Source organism: Corvus moneduloides, chromosome 6, assembly GCF_009650955.1.
Source record: "Corvus moneduloides isolate bCorMon1 chromosome 6, bCorMon1.pri, whole genome shotgun sequence".
In the NCBI taxonomy this organism is placed as follows: Eukaryota; Metazoa; Chordata; class Aves; order Passeriformes; family Corvidae; genus Corvus; species Corvus moneduloides.
This window is the reverse complement of record NC_045481.1, coordinates 50,994,855-51,014,607: the sequence shown is the minus strand read 5'-3', so window position 1 is coordinate 51,014,607 and position 19,753 is coordinate 50,994,855. Positions and strand designations below refer to the sequence as shown.

At 38.6% G+C, this 19,753-nt stretch overlaps 1 protein-coding gene across 2 annotated transcripts in view; it reads left to right on the top strand.

The window, feature by feature from the left end:
- The window catches only part of INSC (INSC spindle orientation adaptor protein), a 131,417-nt gene that overhangs the window by 81,120 nt on the left and 30,544 nt on the right, over positions 1-19,753 (top strand). For both annotated transcript variants that reach the window (XM_032113160.1, XM_032113159.1), the window contains one exon: positions 794-919. In XM_032113160.1, coding sequence (XP_031969051.1) covers positions 794-919 — 126 coding nt within the window. The remainder of the gene's footprint in view (positions 1-793; positions 920-19,753) is intronic.

The window sequence follows — 19,753 nt, the reverse complement described above, 5'->3', positions numbered from 1 at the left end:
TTGCATCATAAAAGTCATACGTAGTTTACCTGATAGCACAACATTTTGAAATGAAAAATAATTTAAAAAAACCCCACCACAGGAAGTGCAGCAATTGTTGGCATTTAACTATATTTCTATTTGTTATGTGAAATTTGCTAAAAGGTATGTTTGCAAGCTGTGTTGGAAATTAATTAAGGATAGCTACCCTAGTATATACACAAGTCTTTGTCACTATTGTTGTATTTAAAGAAAAGCTTTTAGCGATGAAAATTTTGTTTATTAGAGGATGAAGATATGGATTGTGTCTGTTTAACATTTGACTCCTAGTTCCACCTTATTTTCAGTAGCTCTTCAACCATATGACCTTCTGGTTCATAATTTTAGCAAGTAAGTAAATATAATGTGGAGCTCGGAAATTAGAGGAATGGGAAATATATGACAATAAAAATCTATTTTATACTAATAGAATATGGCTGAAGGATCACTTAAATGTCACTCTAATTGCCACCTATTGATGATTCTTTGTAACTTTTGCAGGAATGTCAGGTTTAATTTAAATGGAGCTTGTAACTGGTAGAAGTCAATCACTTAAGCACACCTCCTACTGAGGTTGTATTACTTTTCCATCACTTAGTGTACAAGCATTAATCCACTTGAGTTCTCTGTGTGAGCTTAACACCCTCTTTGTTGGTGTTGTTGCTATAGCTATTTTGGATAAACTGCTAAAGGAATCCACCCGTCAGCCCAATCTTGGTTAAGTACTAGGGGAACCTCCAGTGCTGCTTTCCTGATTTCCATTTTTCCCCTACAGGAAGGAGGTGTTGTTTCTCTCTTTAAGATCTGTCGCCAGGATTGTTTCAGGTGCCTTTATCCCCAGACCCTGAGAACACTGGCATCAATTTGCTGTGTAGAGGAAGGGATGCACCAGCTGGAAAAGGTAGGCACTTCAGGATTCTTTACTGACTGTGTCATAAATAGAGAAGCCCTGTCTTTAATCTCTTCCAGAAATTGATAATTTGGTGGTGTTTGATACTGTGTTCCATATAATGCTCCCCTTTTCAGTGCTGAACACATCTTCAGTCTTTACAAAAATAGTCCCAGCAATAGCATTATGCTATTATCCTTGCACAAATAAGCTTTCTAAGTAGGATAGTTTTATGAAGCAGGTAAACATGTTACTAACTACATCAAAAAAAGAGAACAAACTAGAGAAATTATAATTTCTGGACTCTGAAATGTTTGTTCAGAAACTCCACTGTTTCAAATCATCCTTAAAAGACAGAAGGCTTAATACCTCTTTAAATTCTTTCCTGATGCTCTGATAGGGCTCCTGCTTGTGCCAGTGCTGCAGCTTGTGAGAGTTGTAGTGCACAGAAAGAAGTGGGACAGATATGGTCATTAGTCAATCAAAAAATGCGTCTGCTAATCAGCAGCAGATTTCATAAAAGCCACTTTTAACTGTGATGGCCGACACCAAAAAATTATCCAGATAAAATTATATCAACTTCTTTAGGCTCCTTTCCTTTCTCACACTCACTACCTTCTGCTGTGTTTTGGAAAACGAACACTTCTGGTCACTAAATCATGATCTCATCCTTTGTATTTCATAAAACAGTCATCTTCCCCAGCTGAATTATGGCCTCTTCAAGTTAATGATAAATGATTTCACTGCCTCTTTACATTGACATGTCTTGTAATTTACTGCCCCGAATTCAAGCAAACTGTGACCGAACACCTGCAGCAAAAGCAAGTCTCTGAGTTTACAGTAAATGAAGATGACTTAAATTTTTTTTGACATAATGCTGGTTCAGATTGACACCAGAATCAGTCTAAAAGGATCTTTCATTATGTCCACTATAATGGCAGAGTTAATAGAGTTGGAAATGAAAAAGATTGATTTAAGTCACCCGGTCCAATTCCTGGCAGCGCCAACATGTGTTTAATGTGGACCATATCAAAGCTGATGGAACAGGAATCCCAGAAAAATTGAACACTCTCAAACTCATGTTTCTTTGATCTGCTTTAATGTTGGCCATGAGTAAAATTGGTTAGGGTAAACTTGATCACAATCGGCATTGGAGTAGTGTTTAAAGGATTCTTAACTGAAATCCCTACCTTCATGGAATTTCAGTTCTTAAAGCATCTATCTTTAAATATGAATAGATTTTTCTTTCAAAATTTGAAGCACTCTTCCAAAGAACACAAAAAAGAGGTAAAAGTATTAGCAATCCTGTAATTACAAAAGTTATCATAGGACTTCTTATCTTGCAGAAAGGGTGGCTTCTTTTCTCCAACTAAGTATCTGGATGCTGGTGAATCATTTAATTTCTCTAATATGAATATCATTATGCCACCTAGTGCATTAAAATATCAGTGCAATTTGAACTTGGTTTTTAATGACAGAAACTTCATTAAAAAAAGCAAACGTAGCCACCAAGCAATTCAGATTAGGCAAATCAAGATACAAACAAACAAACAAAAACCTGTGCAAGCCCTTCTCCCTGTATTCAATTGCACAGCCATTGCAGTGTTTAAAAGACCACTTAAAAGAAAGCAGCAAGAGCTCTAATTTGTTATGAAACACTGCTACACTTTCTGCAGTAATTGCGGTGCTTAATTGCTAAAGACATCAGGAATATTTATTTATCCAGTGCTTTTTGACCTTGCCAATTCAGTGCCCATTTCTAAAGATGCAGAAAATTGTCTATTTTAATGAAAAATATTTCTTTCCGTATAAAAAAAAAAAAAAAAAATTGTTCTTCCCAGCCACACATAAATATATCACACTGGAAAAAGCCATTATCACCTTTTTTGTCATCTTGATAAACAAGCTGATCTTTGCTATAATTGCAGTGATAAGGTAGTTGGTGCAATGATTAGCTCTTCCTCTTTTAAGTGAATCTAGTTGGCTCTGTGTACAATGGTGTAAAATCAGTTGGTTAAAATGCGAGTTTGGAACATTTATTTCACTTGCAAGTAATTTACTGAATTGTGATAACATACTGGTACTCTTACTTTGTTGTACATTGAAGTGCAGAGCTCCAGGAACTCAAGAGTAACAAATCAGGCAATTAAAGTAGAAAAATAGTGAAGAAATAGTCCCATTTTGTGCCCGAGAACCGCATAAATAAATGTTCTCTGTAAGCTATGCTCAACAAGTGGTAATTTTGGTGCTTCAAGCTGCTTTTTGGTGTCTGGTTGTTTAATACACTTTAATTTTGTAATCCACTGTGACACCAGCAGGTTTGAGATTATTATTTGGTCTCAGCTTCCCGACCAGTCCTACTTCAGAGTGGAGTGGAGAGACCCTGGAAAAGCAATCAGAACATATTATTCCTACAGCTCTTTGTACCCAAGTAAACTTTGTCATCTGTGTCTTGTGGCACTCAAGCATGCAAAGTTTTGTGGGGAAAACTCACTGCACCAGAAAAGACGGTTATTTTAGATTTGGGCATTCAGAGTTTATACAGAGGCAATGAGTAATACAGGTAGTTGGGAATAGAGAAAATAGATAAAATCCCTCAACCCAGAACTGGAAGGAGTTTGTGAGAGCTGAGCTTGACTGAAACTGAAGAACAATGTTAGTGCTGCACATGCAGACAGACCTGGTGGTGTGTCGTGCCTGAGGTTTAGGACAGAAATACAATGATGTAGTGGGAGATTGGCTCTCAAGATTTGTTAAGGGTTCTGGAGAGAAGACTATCTGAACCTTCATGAATGAGCTTTGCAAACTTAATTCACCTCAATGTAGGAAGGACTGTTGGAGGCACAGATTTGGGAGAGATTATTGTGTGTATTTAGTGACACTTAAGGTTCAAAAAAGTAAAAATTGTGATCTTGGTATGTATATCCTGGAAATTGAATTAGGAATAACTGTACTTCAAGTAATGCTTTCATTATCAAGACACACATAAAACCTAACAGATATGGTCTTCAACATGGAGCAACCTTGCCTGGAAATGGGATTTGTGTTTGAATTGACATGTTTTTCCTAAACCAATTCTTCAGCCCTTACCCCCCTGAGGCTGCATTAATTCCTTGTTTTGCAGAGCTCTCTGAACAAAGTGTCTCCTATACATTTGCTGACACACAGTCTCATTAAAGTCTAAAAACTGTGGCAGTTTCTCTGCTTCAGGGCTGTCTGTACAAAAGCTGGTGATGGTGGTGCTAAAAGGCATGGCTTTCCAATTTTTGCCCTACTGAAGCTCAGTTATGTGGCTTTCCATTGAAGCTTCTGTGGCAATGAACTTCCTGCTGCAATAAAAGAGCTGCAGAGCTGGTTCAGAACTAAATAGCAAACAGTGAAATGTACTGCAGCTTTTACTCTGCATGTGAAATGTTATCACATGAAAAAATGCATCTTAGGTGGGACCTAGATCACGGGTCAACTGCCACAAAAACAGGATGATTATACAAATAGTCAGCTGCTTAAATTTTCACAGTGTGCAGAGTACGGTTGCTTACATTATTTAAACTACTCCAGAATGCAAGACACCTGGAATCAAGTCATTAAGACGAGATAATCCAGAGACATGGGTGACAACAGCTGTTGCTTTCATTAGTAAAACCTTTTTAACAAATGACACAGCTTTTATCACTGTGCTTTAAGTAAAATTGCCTAGGAATAGATTACAAATTACTTTGAATCCTTCATTTAAAGCACACTAAATCAAATTACCTCCAGAAGAAGAAGGGTAAAGAAAGTATGAAGTATATATTTTTTTGTGGCTGGGAAACTATATGAATTCTACAAAGACTTATAAAACATGAGTGACCTAAAAATCTATTACTCATTGTGAACCCACTCTGAGTCTTAGAATAACCATATTCTTATACACAGTAATAATTTCTGCATGATGGGAATGTAGTCTGTCCATGATGCAGCTGAAAAAACAAGCTTTTCTGGGGAATTAAGTAAAATCTACATTACAGAGCTTCCTCCTACAACTTATTCACAGTTTTTGGGTGCATGTGTGTTGATTACTTAATTCAGCTCCAACCACTTTGAACTTTGAGTTTCAAACATGAAACTCAGTAAAAATCATGGAGTAATTTTGCTTCAGGTGAAATCTCATCTTCTAAACCCACTGAAGTTCATGTAACCGTACAATGAGATGGAAGTGAGAACTCTGCATTAGGAAGAAATTCCTCACCATGAGGGTGGTGCAACACTGGGACAGGTTTCCCAGAAAAGTTGTGGTGATGCCTGGAAGTGGCTACCTGAAAACAGAGGCTAGACAAGACTAAGAGAATAAAAGTAGGTATTTATTTGAAAGGCCTTCAAAGCTACACCTTGGGAGTGTAAACCAATGAGGGGCTCCACTCAAGATGGACCCTGGGTCACGGGTTCTTCACACTTTTATAAGTTTGGTCCATTTGCGTATCGGGGTTAATTCTCCAATTATAACTTCAGTTCATGATGTAATTACCCCAAGTTTGCTCCTCCTCTTCAGAGGCTTTTAGTTTACACATTTTGGGGCTTGGGACGATCAAGGTGTCCTTGGAGAGCAAACCTAGAGAGGCTTTGTTACGTCTAACCAGCACGAGAGAACAGCAGCTAACAGGCCACACGAAACTTCAGAGTTACACACTAGGCAGTACAGGATTTGAAAAATACAAAAGTTAAAACCTAAGGCATCAGTGGATGTCCCATCCCTGGAAGTGTTCAAGGCCAGATTGGACGAGGCTTTGAGCAGCCTGGTCTAGTGGAAGATGTTGGAAGTAGATGATCTTTAAGATCCCTTCCAACCCTAACCATTCCATGAGTTATGGAGAGGGCTTTCATTATGAGAGCTTGGATGGTATGAAAATAAAGTCACTAATTCAAAGGCTGAATGCAAAAGTTAGCTGGTGGCCTACGGATTTCATTGTCACAACATAGGAATGCTCCACAATCAGGAATGTTTTAATTTTCATAGTACCTGGCATACAATGGAAATAACTTTGTACAAGAGATGGAAAATTTTCCTGATCTGAATGAATGATATAGTTGCCTTCATATTTCATTATTCCAAATACAAAATGTCAAGGGATATTATTAATAATAGTCTTCTCGGAAAGGTATGTGAGATTGCCAGTTTAGATAGGAGAAACCCATAGGCTGCTACATATAAAAGCATGTCTGCAGGTTGTTTGCTTCTTTTAAGAAGTGCAATAGTAGTGTGCAGCTTTCTGAGAAGCAGTGAAATGTTGATTTTTATTGTGGCAAGTAGTGGTTGATTCAGAGGACTTCCAGCAATGAGAAAATCTCAGAAAGCACAGAGGTCTGCCTCAGCCTCTTAGCCTTTCTCACTCCTCAGAGAAGAGCTTTGTGTTAAAGTTTCTTTATTTCTTAGGTGAAAAATTCTCATGGCCTATTTTAGTAGTTTCAAAACAAGGGATTATATGGCCTATGAGATGAAAAAATAGCATAGTTATTTTATTCTAAAATGATTTGAATTCAAGAACTTAAATGATTGAGATTTTTTTTAAAGAAAAATATTTTCAAAAAGGCCATAATTTTCAAAATTTAGTTTTAATTCATGGAGAGTCAAACTTCATGTTATTCTGTTTCCTGAGTGAGACAGGACAAGGCTGGGTAATACCAACATAATATAGGATTCTTAGAAGCCATTAGAAGGTGTCAGGTTGTTAGAGACCCTTCTCTTGTCTCTTTCCCACAAAAACAGGTAACGTGCAGTGTTACAACCCTTTCTGAATTTTTCATGGGTCATGCTGGCAAACACTTCTTTAATGCTGTTTTCTAAAGGGGAGTACCATTCTTTTAGGTTCCCTAAAGCAGTGCTTGTTTACAGGAGAAACCTGTGAAGCTTCATGGTCAGGAAGAGCCTGGAAACTTACTTTGTGCATGCTTGAAAACACAGAGTGCTGGCTTGTGTGCTAAAAACATGTGAAATGATTTAGGTGGATAGGATTCAATGATGTATTGCTTTTACAGCCCTTTGACTGGAGAATCAACTCTTCTGGTCTGCATAACACACTTCTTTCCATCCTGGAACACTGTTTTGGCTCATCTTCCATGGCTGTTTGCAGCCAGGCTTTGAAATCACACTTGTGAAGTTACAAGTGGTAAGCAGGAATGGATAAAGAGGTTTCAGAACTTTGAGGGAGAAGGATAACCTTTTAAAGACTAATTCTGGCAACTTTTGACACGCAGAGCACAGCACGCTGAAAGTTGGTGGCATTGATAGCTGGAGCTGGGAACTGTGTCTCACTGCTGTCAGTGGGTAATTGTGCAAGTCATGTGAGAATGAAAAGCAATGAGAAAAAAAGAGAAGTCAAACTTCAGGAGTAGCATGGGGAACAACATTTTTGAAGCTGCTTTTTACATAGCCTTTTAGATAACCAGGCATATCTGTTTCAGTAGCTGAGTTTGTGGTACAATTAGATAATGTAAAGTTCTAGTCTTGCAGCTCTTTAATTTACTGGACACTTCTTCTGAGTAAGGCTGTTTAATTAATTGGCAGTGAAAAATGTGCTGTGTTTGGCAAATTACATTTCTGTCAAAGCCCCTGCAAGATTCATTAAATCACATCTGAGAGTGCAGGAGCTGCCCTTCCTCAAGTGCTGGCTTCATATGTGTTAGGTGGTTCAAGTTTTACCTCTGACTACACAGTTATGTACATGTAATTAGTAAATGGAGCCTCTTTCAGAACCTTCCCAGGCAAGAGTAACAAGACTTCTTAGGTCACTGCAGAATCTGACCATCTTAGATGCAACAGGCTGCAGTTCTAAGGCAAAATAAGGAAGTCATGGAAGTGACTTATTTGTGAACACTGAAAAAGTGTGTGAAAAGAGGTTTAAAAAACTCCCCCATCCCTCCCCCCAAAAACTCACAACAACAACAAAAGAAAAAGCCTAAAACCAACTGGGAGCCAATCTCTGAAGTAGCATTTGATTTATCGAAAACCTTCTGCCAGTTACACAGCAGATTCAAATTTGTTCACTTTGTGGGAGTACTCACTTTTTCATGCAAAAAGGAAAGCAAGAAGGTTTTATGCCTTATTCAAGAGATGTAGACTTGAATAAAGACAGACACATTGGATGTGTACATTGCCAGATGTCTGTAGGAAAAAAGTTTACACAAGCTGCTTTGGCTGAGGTCATGGCCATTATTTCAATTCTGTTAAAATGACTAATGAAATTATAGTGGTTGTGTTGTAGTCCTGATGCTCTGAAGAGATACATATCAATTGCTCTGATAAAAGATATTACCTCTCCTTACAAACCTTGCTTCCCTTAAATCATATAGATTTTAAAAGAGGGAGAAAGGAGCCAGCAAGTGTAGCACTAAAGATAAACATTCTGATAACACTGGTGAAGGAGGACAATGTGGAACTTAGCTGAGGAGTTGGTGAATACCTGCCTTGGGCTTTGGAGGACACAGATTCTAATTTTTATCAGCAGATCCTCATTTAGATATCTGGCCTTGCCCAGATTCTGCAAACATAAAAATGTGCACTCAGCCTTAAACCTGTGAGTAATTTAATTTAAAAAACAAGAGAACTACTCCCTGCTAAAAATTCCAGCAGACATGAACATCTGTTGGTCTGTTCAGATTTCTGATGGCAATAAATTTCACAAAGTAAACTTTAATTTGTTGACTACTGAACACAGTGCTGTGGCACAAAGGAAAACTTTTAGAGTCAAGTCAAACAGGTGCAAGATCTTTTTGATACACTTTTTCTGCCTTTTCAATGGAGTACAACACGCAGTCTATGAGTTTACATACAGATCTATTTGTAATTTGATAAATTTGTTAACAATTTATGGATAGATTTGTATGTCAATTCAAAATGAGATGTCTTCTAAACCAACAATGAATACTTTAAGTCCTTTCCCTCTAGTGTGAGTTCTTCCACATCATCCACAGATATAGGCTTTGTGAGGTTTGTCCTGTACTTGAAGTGATGTATTGCTTAAGCATGGATCTGTGATAATGTGTCCACATGCAAAAATTTTGTAGCAGACAAAGCAGCCCAGTTTTATTGGGTTTTTTTTTCATGTTTCAGCAAGACCTGATCAAGAAAAGGCATTGCAGTGGCATTCAGGTATTATCACTGATGTGCTGGGAGTAAATCTTGCTACTGCTCTGTTTTTCATGGCTTCAGAGCAGTGTTCAGCAGGTGAGAGCCGACAGAATGAGGTGTACTTTGGTATTTGGTTTCCATTCAAGATGTAGTTACTGAAGGAGGAGAAACCTCTCTTCTAATCTATCCCTCAGCTCTGTGTTTTTATACACCTCAATTTTATTAATTGAGATGCAAAGAGACTCTACAGATTTCTTTTTTCTTCCTGTTTTAAAAAGATAAATTTCATTGAAATAGATTTTAAAAGCTGAAAAGGAAAGTCCTCAGGCTATGCCAGGTTATTGAGGTGTACACTTCAGTGTGCAAGATCAACTTGGAGCAGTGCCTGTAGATTGCCATTCCCTCCAAGTTCATTTTGAAGCTTTGGACTGCTGCCAGGTTATTGCTCTGCACTTGTTTGGCTCCCATATAATTTACACATGGTTTTTGCAGTCAGTTCTGTTAGTATTTTATGCTATTATTGATTTTATATTTCGCTAAGTATTTTACTTCAAGCACTCCAAATAGCTCTAGATTTATGTTTCAAAAGTCAGGATGTTAAGAGAATTTTATAAATGAAAAATAATTTGGAAATCACCAGATGATTTTTCTGTAACAATTTAAAGTATTACCTAAAGTGATGACAGTGATCAGGGCAGCAAATGATCCACGAATGACGTCCGAAGGAACAGAAGCCAACACATCAAATAACAGGTGGGTTTTCCCTACCTAATAATAATAATAATAATCTATCGAGCAAATTTAATTTTAAGATGAAAGAAACAGCTTACTCAGCTCCTAAACTGAAGGCAGAGATTAATGAGAATCAATTGAAGCATTTAAAAAGAGAGAGCTTTTTTGGACCTCGAATATTCCCGTTGTCCCTGACAGAGGCAGAAAACTGGAAAGAGATGGCCTTACAGAAAAACCTAACAGATGAGTAACTTTCATAATCCTTTTCTCCTCACTCAGCAGGAAACTATTGCATCTCATATCTGCACTTGTATCCAGTTGTAAACACATGTACTGAAAGTGCTTTAGTTGCATTTTCTAAATAGCTTAGCTGTAGCCATGATAAAGGAGAGATAGGAGCAAAAATGCTTGTAAAAGGAGACAAATACATTAGCTATTTCCCCTCTATAAAATCTCTGCTGAATAAGTTGTGCTGATCCAACCAATTCATCCTGCTGCAGATTTTATGACTCAGTATTGTGGATAATTTTTCTGGCTCATTAGAAAAGTCCAAAGAGTTTACTGCTCAGAGCTTCCCTTTCTTGTCTGGCTGATCCCTGAGCTTACCTAAAGCCCTGCTGGTTTCTGAGACCTCTGCAGGAAGAAGAGCAGGTACCTTCCTGCAGAGATCTGGTAACATGTCAGGGGTTTAAATGCCTCTGGAGCCTGAGGATTCATTGCCAGCATTATTTTTCCTTCTAATTCTTCTGTCATGTTTATTTTCCTGCCTGAATTAACTATCACTCCTCAAGTTTTCTAGTGCTCTGTAGGGTTTCTTGTTCATCTATTCCTGCTTGCATAACATCGATTTTCAAAAATGTTAATACATATTTAATTTTGAAGGACTGAATTCTCAGATGCACATTACTAAAAGGCAAAAGGAGAAAATCCTTTCTTCATTCATCTAACTGCACCTATGGAATTCCTACTAAAACTATACTTTGAGAAGTACTGAATGATCAAAACTCTCAGGAATAGAGAGTTATTTCTCCTGGTTCCAGGTGATAAATATTTCTTATCTTTAGGGCATGACAGTTGGAAACAAATAGCTCTGTATGTTCATAAATGAGCAGATCTCTGTCATACATGAGGGTAACATGATGGAGGCTGCTAGATGAAGTGACTGGCTTACTTGGTCTGGAAATAGATATTGGTTGTATTTGGGGTGACAGTCAGGACATGAGAGCAGTGCAGAAAATTGGTTTTCATCACAAGAGCATCCATATTCTGAATCAACTTTTCATCTTGGCCGCTTCCTTGTGCTTGCTTTTTGGTAGTAGTTCAAACTAGCAAAACACATAAACCTCAGCTTATGTTCAGCTTAGAACTTGGCTCTTTTCCAAAACCACTTTTGCCATTCTCTACTCCCATGAGTGCTACTACCCCTCCTCCAGTTCAACCTGGGGTTAACAAGCCCTTGCATCACAGCACTTCCCAGAGTTCACACTTAGGCAGGGAGGCTCTAAGAGTCCTGCTGTGACACAATTCAGTCCAGGTGTAAGCTGGGAATCTTTTCTAGCTGCAGATACTGAGGAACCTTTGCAAATCAGGTCCAAGAAGGGCTCCCAAAATCTGAAAGGTCTGGATATTGTTATTGAGAGGGAAACACACAAGTTTGTATTTTGCAAATTTTAATTTTATACAGTTGCTCGTAGTTTTTGTTTGGTTTCACGCAATGTTTACTAAAATTACAGTCAAAATACTTGGTTCAAACTCTCTTCTCTTTCCTGCTCTCCAGCACCTAACACTGTAAGAAAGTCAGAAAACACTTTACAAAACAAGGGAAAAGTACATGCAGGAAAATTTTACAATATCAGCCTTGGCCAGTTCTAGCCCTGGCCACTATCAAACTTTCTACCAGTAGGTTTGCTTAGTTTAAATGAGTGCTTAGTAGTTTAACTTTACGCCTCAAACAACATTGTAGAAACAAAAACCAGTGTTTTCCTGTTGGTAATATTCTGACTCTGCTACGTGGGCCAGAAACTAACCCTTAGAGAAACTGAGTCTCTCCCCAGAGGTAGTTGTAAAAAAAGAAACTGATGAAATAAAACCCAGTGTAACCCAGCTGGTTAATTAGATGAAACCTGGTATCCTTTCCTTGTGATGTTCATTTTAAGTCAGGGCTGGCATTACTCAGGTGACGTGTCTTGCATGTGCTCCCAACAAACCAAAGGGAGTTAATTGCGTGAGTTTTTTCTTACCTCAGGTTTGTAATGAGCTCAGAGTTGCCCTGTGTCTTAACTGAAGTTCACCCATGATCTGTAGGTGTCTCCATGTATTTCTTAAAAAAAGGGAAGGTGAAATAATAATTAATGGCAGATGATGTAGAGATGTGTTTGTGTGTCAGTGTTGAGGATTTTTTTGCTTAGGCTTGTTTGCAGGAAACCACTTATGTCTGACGCACTGCCTGATTTACACTAAAACTTTCATGTTTCATAAAGCATCTTTGAAAACACTTAAAGGGCTGTTGGAAAAACAACCTCTTCTGGTAAAGATAATAATACTGTTAGACAAACATCTAACAGCATTGCTTGTATATTTACCTCACCTCTACCTTTCTTCTCTTGCCTACCATTAAGTTCCCAGACAGTAGTTCTTTCACTGACTATTCCTTCCCTTGCCAGTACTGTCTTGAGCTTTTCCTTTTCAAGGGCTTTCAGTTTGTTCATTTGCAGTCCCTGGGAATGGATGAGCAAGCTTTTGCATGGATCAGGGCACACTCATATGCTTGTCTGACAAGGATCTTCAGCTGAGATGAAGAAGGAATCCCTATGGGACCAGCAGGTTGAATTAAGAAGACGGAAATCTTTCCAGTTTTTGCAGGAACTCATCTTTGTCACTTTGTTCTCACAAAGAAGGTATTGGAAAGATTTCACAGTAACTTAAGCCAAGGGCCAGTCCTGCCTGACCAGCCTAATGGCTTCTATGATGGAGTGACTACACTAGTGGACAAGGGAAGATCTACTGATATAATCTATCTGGACTTCTGTAAGGCCTTTGGCATGATGTCTTCATACTGAGAATCCTGTCTTACTGGAAATGTGTGCACTTCCTTTATACTTCAGATATAACTGACAGATTATTTTGCTCTCACCAATTTTTATTTGAAACTAACTGTTAGTTTCAGTCTCAAGAAAATAATATTGAAGGAAGATAGTAAATGGTACTGGTCTGAATAGGGGCTCCTGAGGGACCCCACTCATCACTGCTCTCCATCTGGACACCAAGGAGTTGACTACTACTTTCTGGTTGTGAAAATCCAGCCAACACATCATCCAACAAAAAGTCCATGTCTAATCCCAAGCCTGCTGGTGTAACTAATGTGTCTTTCTAGCTTCTGTTGTGTCTCTGTTATGCCACACTTGTGTGTCTCTGCCAGAGTCCAAATGTCGTCTTGTCTGTCTTTGTTTAAAAATGGGCTTAGCTGGATTGCAAGAAATGGGCATTGCTGGCATGAACACTTCAGAAAACTGGATTTGGAAGGGAAGCCAAAGGTTTATTATAGATACATCCCATGAAGACTTGTTGACGCTCAAGAGGGGATCTATAACGTCTGTCACTGAAGAAGTTGATTTTTTTCTATTAAATGTGCCATGAAATTCTGTGATGTCATTACTACAGTGGTATCTGACAGTTGAGCAGAAACTCTCTTACTAGATTTACTAGTCCCTACACTGCTGTTCTTAGTTACTACTGGGAGGTCAGCTGAAGGTTCTCCCTCTGTCCTTCAGGACGTTATATCCTTTTCTCCCATATGTACATCCATCTTTTGTAAGGAGATATGTATCTTCTATGTATATCTTGAATTTTCAAAGAAGCCCCTTCTTAGAAGAGTTTGTGACAGCCTCAATGTGACTGAAGGCAGAGCTGGTTGCCCACAAAGCTGAGCCCTATGCCACTGGAGAGACCTTGTCACTTGCAGATGTCCAGTAAGAGCCATGAAAGATCTGCATGTGATGACATCATTTCCTGGTCATTCTATCTTCTACAAACCTTCAGCTATACTGGCCAGAGTCCTGATTAATTAAGGTTTGTAAAATAATGGAAAGAAATTAAACCTAAACCAAAAGAAAATACCAAACCCTAACAGATAAGTAAAAATGGAAAGCAGTGCTGAGGTTGAAGCCTTCTGATACCCTGACAATTGCCCAGAAAAATGCTGAAGGCAGAACAAGTCTTTAGAAAGTATTTCTGGTGGCTGTGTGGAGGCAGTTTCCTGAGCTGTTGGTGAGGTAGGAAAGACCATACACATTCTAGATTCCTTGAAGTGGGAATGGGCTCTCCCACCCAGAAATTTTTAGTTCAGCTGTTAATAGAAAGACAGGGATCACAAATTGATTTATAAACCTGAACTTCTTTGCATCTGTTATGTTTCCTTTGCATCCTCATGCATCTGTCTAATAGCCACACATCAGATTAAAGAGCAGGTAGATAGTTCTTTTGTCCTGTTGCTTTTTCTACCATGATTCAATAAGCAGGCATAATGGAGGCAACTACGTGGGTGATGGTCACTCCTGCAGAGTTTGCCATATCTGATGAACAGCAGCTGGAATGCTGAGAGAGCACTAGAACAGGGCTGCTCTAGTAGAGTGAAATTCTGCCTCTGTCTCAATCTTCTTTTGCAAGTGCTTCTGTTTCCTGCCCTGGGTGAACTTCTTGAATTTATTAGATTACCTTACCGGATGAATTGCTGTTTCTCCTTTGCCAAAACCACCACTTTTGAGTCTCCAACAATGCAAGAGCAGCCAGGCTTCAGGACATTGGTCTTCCTTGCTGCCCCCAGACCTGCCCCACAGATCTGTTTAGCTGCTGGTGTCAGTGATTTAGCTGACTTTGAAAAACTGTGGGTCAGACTAAGTTTCAGTCTGTTTGCTTTTGCTGATTTTCCTGCTTTGTTGTATAGTCTCTTTCTCTCTTCCTGCTGCATCTCCAGGCCTTAGAAAAGTCTATACTGCCAGACTACTGCTTACATGTTCTTTTTTTGCCCATCTCTGTGATAATACAACCAATACTGGCCAGTCACTTAAGCTTCTCTTTGCAATAAAACCTGTGTCAGAATACAGCAGATTTTCAAAGAAGTATTTTGGATCTCTGCTGGAAAAGATCCTTTCAAAGGCCAGGGACTATAGACATTTCTGTACTTATCAGTGTCACCCTATATGAGTGTTGAGAGGAGTGTGAGGAAAGATCAAGTTAAAAAAAAAAGACTTCATAAATGCTGAGACACTGCTTCCCCCATCTTCAGCAACTTGAAACAATTGTGGTTATGTCAATTCTGCCAACTGAGTAGGGCAATAAATTATTCCATGATAGAAGACTGGCATGAAAATCTCCTTCTCACAATACTTCACCTGGAAGGATTTTGTATGTTTTCTGTAAGGTCTCAAAGTATTCCATTGGGTAATATTTATTTATAGAATTATATAGATTATTGAATATAGTATTATATTTTTATTTATTATAATATAAGTTAATATTACTTATTTATCTATTTATTTAATTCTTCGAGGCCTGGGAAAAGGAAATAAAGAAAAATCCAAGAGCAGGGATAATGTGAAATAGACAAACAAAAGGTGATTAAATTGTCTGCCCAGAATTTGCAGAAGCGATTCATAACATTAAGCTTCAGTATTTTTGGGTTCCAGGTTGAGTCACCAGAATGATATTGATCAAGTTGTGGATATCCATGCACCATCAAATGGCAATTAAATCCACTCCATAAAACTAATACTTAATTTCTATTAAATTAAAAGTTGCCTGATAATGTATTTTTGGTGTTATTGTCATCCTTGGGATGTGCACACAGTTTAAGAGCACTGAGTGAGTGTTTTTAAGGTATCTGTGGGTCTGTGGTAAGATTTTACCCTTGTGCTAGTTAAACTGTCGTCAAAGCACTGTAGATGGAGACAGAGAACAATAGAATAGTTTGGGCTGGAAGGGACTTTTGGAGGTCATCTAATCCAAGCCCTCTGCAGTGAGATTAAAAAAGATAGGGCAAAATAGAGGGCTAAATTGATTATCAGTCAGAATGGAGGAAGAGATCCACACGTGGGGATAAAAGGCTTATACAAATACAAAATCAGGAACGAATCTGAGCGCTTTTGAATGAGAGCTTTTCAGCTGTAGCGATCTAGGAAGAATTAAATCCTCCTCGTATTTCTGTGCTAAAATGATTATCATGTGGCATTTTAAGGTCATAAAAACCAAGCGATAATTCTCTGCATATGGTCTGAAAACTTCACGAGAGTGAAGCACAAGTCGAAAGTCAGTTTTGCCAGGCTGTTGACTCCCGCAGCAAATGCACATTATGCTGTGCAATAGTGGCACCCAGTGGAGACTGGAATTACAGCAAAGTTTGCGCTGCTGCTGGGTAAGGTCTGCCCAAATCTATCCCGTGTTTAGGAAGGCAGCAGAGGATTTGAAAAGACAGGTTTATGAGGACCAAAGCTATGCACCACTGAAGCATCCGCCTAAATCAAGGCAAACCATGCCAAACGGGCTTTTAATCTGAAAAGTTTAGGCTCTCTTATCTATTCACAACAAACTGGATAGTGTGAGAACTGTTTTCCTACAGGATAGACGCTCTGCTTTAACTGCTTTAATGAATTAAAAAAAAAAAATAAAAATCCCTTAAGCAACATCTAATGCAAGAGAATCCTGGACAGTGGCGAAAAAAAATGCCTTCTATTCTAGCTGTCCTGAAAGTACTGCCTGGATAGTGACAGTATCGGCCTCCAAAGCTTGGAGAGAGTGTGAGGAGCAGGATGTGCTCATGGGGAAAGGGGGGATTAGAAGGAAAGCATGGCTTCTCGTTCAGTTTCTGTCTGGGCTAAGATGCAACAGTCTGAAAAGGCTGTAAGGTGAGTGAGAGAGGAGTTGAGAGCAGGAGGAATGCCAGGAGTGTCAGGTGGGTGGGAAGGAAGTATCAAGGGAAAATGTCTTCAAGTTTTAAATTCATGGAATGCTAACAGCAGCACCACCACCAAAAGTAAATGGTTACTAATAATAAGCTGTAAGCAGATCAACTCTCCTCAGTGCAGAGTCCTCAATATATTGCAGTGTGAAATATCAGATTTCTCTAAAGAATGCATTATTTACTATGGGGTGCTCCACTTGCTGCTCCGTGGGGAATGAGGCTATCTATACTTGTCATCTTCTGGTTTTTGCTTTCTCGGGCATTGTGTATTGCAAATAGTTGTGATGAGCAGGGATTTGGGAGTGACTGACACGTAGTGCTAAAGAGAATGGAGTGAATTAGAATAACCTTCCTGCGCACGAGGTGCTGCTGAGCTCAGATTTCAGTTCCTGTTATTTGTAGGCCTACTCATAAGATCACAAAAATGTGATGAATGAGAATGATGATCTGAGTTCCTAGAAAATGTCCATCCTTGAATGCTTTAGTACTCTCTGCCCTTTGCATTTATCTTCATTATAAGCACGGATGCTTTGGCATTTTGACCATGCTGGAATTATTCTAGGTCTGCAGAGGATGCAGGAAAACACCTTCCAGGACTTTCTGTTGATCTGGTTATTATTTGGTGTGAGAAACACTCAAATTATATCTGAAGAAATGACAGTTCATTTGGACAGTAATAGGTGGAATTATTTCAATGGCCTATATTCACATATTATGTGGTTGTAGGTAAGTTTTTATCTTCATTTTATAGCATGGGGCATGAGAGGGAAATTAAGTACTCAGAAGTGAGAATCTGCCTCAAATGTGTAATGTGAACTTCATGGCTGATCCAAACATGACGTTTTATTACTGCCTAGGTTGAGAAAGGAATTATAATGAAAGAAGAGGCAAAAAAGCTGTTAGAATAGGTTTGCAATTTATTTTTGAGTAATTTACTTGATTTGTTCTGAGCAAAATAATTAGAAGGCATAAGTCAGCTTTTAGTTACTAAAGATTGCTCCTGTCTCATCCTGTATCCTGGAAGAAAAACTGGGTTACAAGTCACAGGATCTCACCTAGGAAATATTCATGGATGAAGCCACATGACTGACTTCCTGCTCCTGTTAGCTGAATTTATTTATGTGTTTAAAGGCCGTGACAAATTGCTTTTCTCCTCACTCAGAAGAGGATTTTTGATGATTTGTGCCTCAGGGAACTGGCAGTGTTTGAATTTTCCAGCCCATGGACTTGTGTGTGGCTGTGTCAGATGAGGTTGAGAAACACACCCTGCACCTTTATTTTACCAGCTTTGCCATTGTATTAATGATATTGATGTTGCTCTGAGTAAAAATTATGTGTTTGCTGCTCTCCTTTGGTTCATCTTCCCTTCAAGCTCCTTTAAACATGACATAACACACTTGCATCTAATTTTTGGCACTTTTTTTTCCTCTGCTAGAAGAATTTCTGTCTTGTATGAGCCAGTAAAAATGAAGCACTTGCCACAAAATGTATGAAGAAGGTAAGGCACTCAGGACCTAGGGCATTGGAGAAGACATTAGGACAGAGAAGTCAATTAATCAGATCAGGACTTCCAGCCCAAAAAAAAGGACAGGTCATTGAGACACTCATGTAATTACAATTGATTCTTCTTACAGAAAAAAAAAAAAACCCCAAAAGACAAAGAATGACAATTGCTGAAAGTGGTAATGGCAAAGGAAGTGATTTTAAGTGGAGATGACACTGGCTTTTTTTCCTTCTTTTTCTCTCTTGTTTTTAAAGAAGCTATGAGTGCTGACTTCTAATCTTTCTAGTCCTAAAAAGAGCAGTAAGCCTACACCAAAAAGTAGTATTTTACAGTTCAAATAAAGAGAAAATAACAGAGAGGGAGAGATAGGAAAGGATATAAAAATCAAAGACCTTTTCAGTAACATGAGAGATCAGTTAAAACTCATTAAAAGCGGACTGATTAGACTGTTGGTTTTTATTTTTTTTTCCTTTAAGAAGAATGGTTTGTGGCCAGTTACTTTGAACAAAAAACCTTTGCACTTTCCTTTAAAATCCTTAAGGCTTTGGAATAGGTACTTGCATTTACTTTGGCCATTCATCTTTGAAGTGACTCCTGTATTTTCCTTCTGGTTAAAGTTACTCTTCCCTAAGACAACTACAGATCTAAGCCATGAGTGACAATAAAGCCCAGCCAACATCTCTGTTGCTAATGGGCAATTGTCCATAGTGGCTGGCAATGGAGATGAAAGAGATATCCTGCAGGTTTTGTGCATTAGGAATGGGAAGCATTAGCTTTCTGTCATGGCAAGGATCATCTAGAAGGTGGTTTGAATCTACTTTGCTTTAGAAATGTCTTTGCTCAGTGATGGGATTAATGAAACTCCAGAGTTTGTGGTGAATCTTTGCTGTTGGCAATGTGGAAGTTATTTTGATGGGAAGCAATATGGAAATAAATGCTATTGGTATTTGATATGGGTGTTAGGAAAAATCATAGCCACAGACAAAACTCCAGTGATTCACACTACTGTACGTTCACACACAGAGTTGCTTCAAAAACTGGCAATTCTATAAATATTTTGAAAACAAAAGCCAACATGTTCCATGCAGCAACTGCTATTTAGGTTTTCATACAGAACTTAAGGGATGATGTTGTGACTAGAACACCTAAGTGCCTAGGCAGTCTGAGAGTGTTCATAACTGTTTAGGTGCAAGGACTTTTGTTGATGGCTCCTAATTTCACTGAAGAATGCTAAGAGTTCAGTTTGTCATATGATTAACGTGCCTCAATTGCAAGGCACTTTTCACACATTTTGGGCAAAACCAAGCCTGAGGCATGCTCTTTATTTGTGGAAAGTGAGAGAGCCAGCAGTTCTTAGCACACCAGAGACTCACTTCAAGACAGTTTTGAATCACCTTCACAAGAACATCTCTTCCTCTTATGCAGAGAGGAAAAGAAAACATGCAAGAGAGATTGGCCTGAATTTTTTATTTGGAGGCTAGTAATCTAGTGATAAACAATATGGGGGATATTTTAAGAAGTAATTTGCACTGATTATTCTTTTATTTCCTT